Source organism: Cucurbita maxima, unplaced genomic scaffold (genome assembly GCF_002738345.1).
Source record: "Cucurbita maxima cultivar Rimu unplaced genomic scaffold, Cmax_1.0 Cma_Scf00416, whole genome shotgun sequence".
NCBI lineage: Eukaryota > Viridiplantae > Streptophyta > Magnoliopsida > Cucurbitales > Cucurbitaceae > Cucurbita > Cucurbita maxima.
The window spans coordinates 15021-17182 of NW_019272432.1; the positions used below are offsets into that span (position 1 = coordinate 15021).

The 2162-nt window shown below is 32.4% G+C and overlaps 1 protein-coding gene across 1 annotated transcript; it reads right to left on the reverse strand.

Annotated features, from left to right (window-relative positions):
• Window positions 1-1034: 1034 nt before the first annotated feature.
• Window positions 1035-1382, reverse strand: LOC111474482 (S-protein homolog 1-like; the record flags this gene model as incomplete). The annotated part of the gene is made up of 1 exon (XM_023119557.1): window positions 1035-1382. A coding segment is annotated over exon 1 (348 nt), but the record flags the coding sequence as incomplete, so codon positions are not given.
• Between the last annotated feature and the right edge of the window lie 780 nt (window positions 1383-2162).

Below are 2162 nucleotides of genomic sequence, written 5' to 3' on the forward strand. Positions count from 1 at the left end.
TTACGATATGACCATGAATAGTTTACGATATGATATGATTATGATACGACACCTGAATGACAGATATATATATACACACACACACATTGTGATATGATATGAAAAAGATATGAAATTTGTTATGGTACGAGACAAGTGATAAGTGACATGTTTATGATATGATATATTGTGATGGTATATGTTATGGTATGATAGGTATGAAATGTTACATTTTTCCATGTAAAGTTATGTGATGGATTATGTGATGTTTATCCATGTATGCGTGATACATACATGAAATATATAAGGGAGGGAAGGAGAAAGGAAATGAAATAAATGTTATCTTATGAATAAAAATTATGGGACCTCGTGCATGTATGTATGTCATGTGTATTGGGATACTTCCCCGTTATGTTATGTTAGTATGTATGCATACCTTCGATATTTATGTTCGACATGTTATCATGAAGACTTTTTCTTTTATGAGGGTCCAGTGACGTGTATTGTGTTGTGCCCGACAAAGTCCAGCGTAAGGGGCACGTATAACAATTCGTCTGATGGGTCCATGTATGCATACGTAGGCTGTAACAAGGATTATGGAACTACAATATAATATGTGAAACTTTTAATAAGATATATGGAAATTCAAGGATTATGCCTACCATCCTATTTTAAAATCGATGTGAAGATTACAGTAACATGAGCGTTTAATATCTATTTTAGATTTTATTATTCTAAACTTTCTCTAAGATTGGTCAATAAAATTCATTATTTTTTTAGTTTTAATATAAAAATGATATTACAATTTTGAAAACTTGTATTCATATACAAATTAAATTTTTTTTCTTCATAATTTAAAATTTTGGAGAAAAACAATACACTTCATTATCAAATACATTTCAAAACAAAACAAAACAACCTTTTTGTGTTATCCCATTATTTTTCATTTGTTCCTATCTTTTATAGATCCACTCGTGTATCAATTCATCAACATTAGCAAGAAAGTTTCTCAAGTAAATTCCATCATCTTTAGCCGTCCAAATACAAGTTCCTACAGTTCCATGTTTGCACCTATCACGGAGCCATAAGTGCTGCGTTTCAGGCCAAAAGCTTTCAAAAGAGACATATGCATGTGGCGTCTCCAATTTGCACCAATAGAGGGTTGTTCCCCAAAAGTTAACCTTGAAGTTCCATTGGTAATCATCTCCATGATTAAGCAAACGATGATACCCCAAGTCATCGTCTTTAGATTGACAATGCACAAGCAACCCAAGTTTGCTTAGCCCGTTAACCACATGAATGTAATATCTAGAAGGTCCTGGTGGTGGTAACGCGACCCTTGGAACCTCAGCCCCCACTAAAGCCACCGTGAAAAGAAAGAAAGCGATAATATTCTTTATCATTTCCTAATACACCTTTAGCTTAACTACCAATTTGTGTTGGACATGTGAATAAATATACATACTTATAGTACATGCAAGAAACTATGTAAATGCATGCTATGGTGGTTAAAAACTTAATGATTTAACTAATTTCGGTTATGCAACACAATTTAAGGTTAATTTTGGGATAATTTTACAGATTTATTAGATTTTCAATAACAAAATTCCTCTAATAGATAATAGTTACTAGCCCAAGAATAATAAATATTTGATTGATTTTTAAAACACTTTCATAAAATGGACAACAAAATATGCATACTTTCCCGTAGAAAATATAAAATAGAGAAAGCAATTCATGAATTACATATGGTATAGCACTCAAGGTATTAAATTCCCGATTTATTTTTTTAAGTTGAACTTTCAAACTTTTTACGAGGACCTTAGAAATTTTAAGGTGATATAGAACAAATAAGTTCAAAAAATTCTAGAATTATAGTTTCAAATAAGAATTGTCATCCATTAGGTCCAAAACGACTTGTCATCCCTTAGGTGATCCATCAATAGGAATATCCTACACCCCATATCTCATTAGTGGCATAAAGGGCACATCACACTTTTGGAAGTCCATAAACTTGAACTTAGTTCGTGAAGACTCCTACCAAACCTTGAAGTCATGACTTCCATCACTTCATTCTCATTATTGGTGGATTTTATCTCGCAAATTCCCAACTTAACCAAAACTTAGTTGAGGTAATGGTTTGCTTGAGGGGTGTTTAATTCCTATAGGGATCGTCTTTGGTT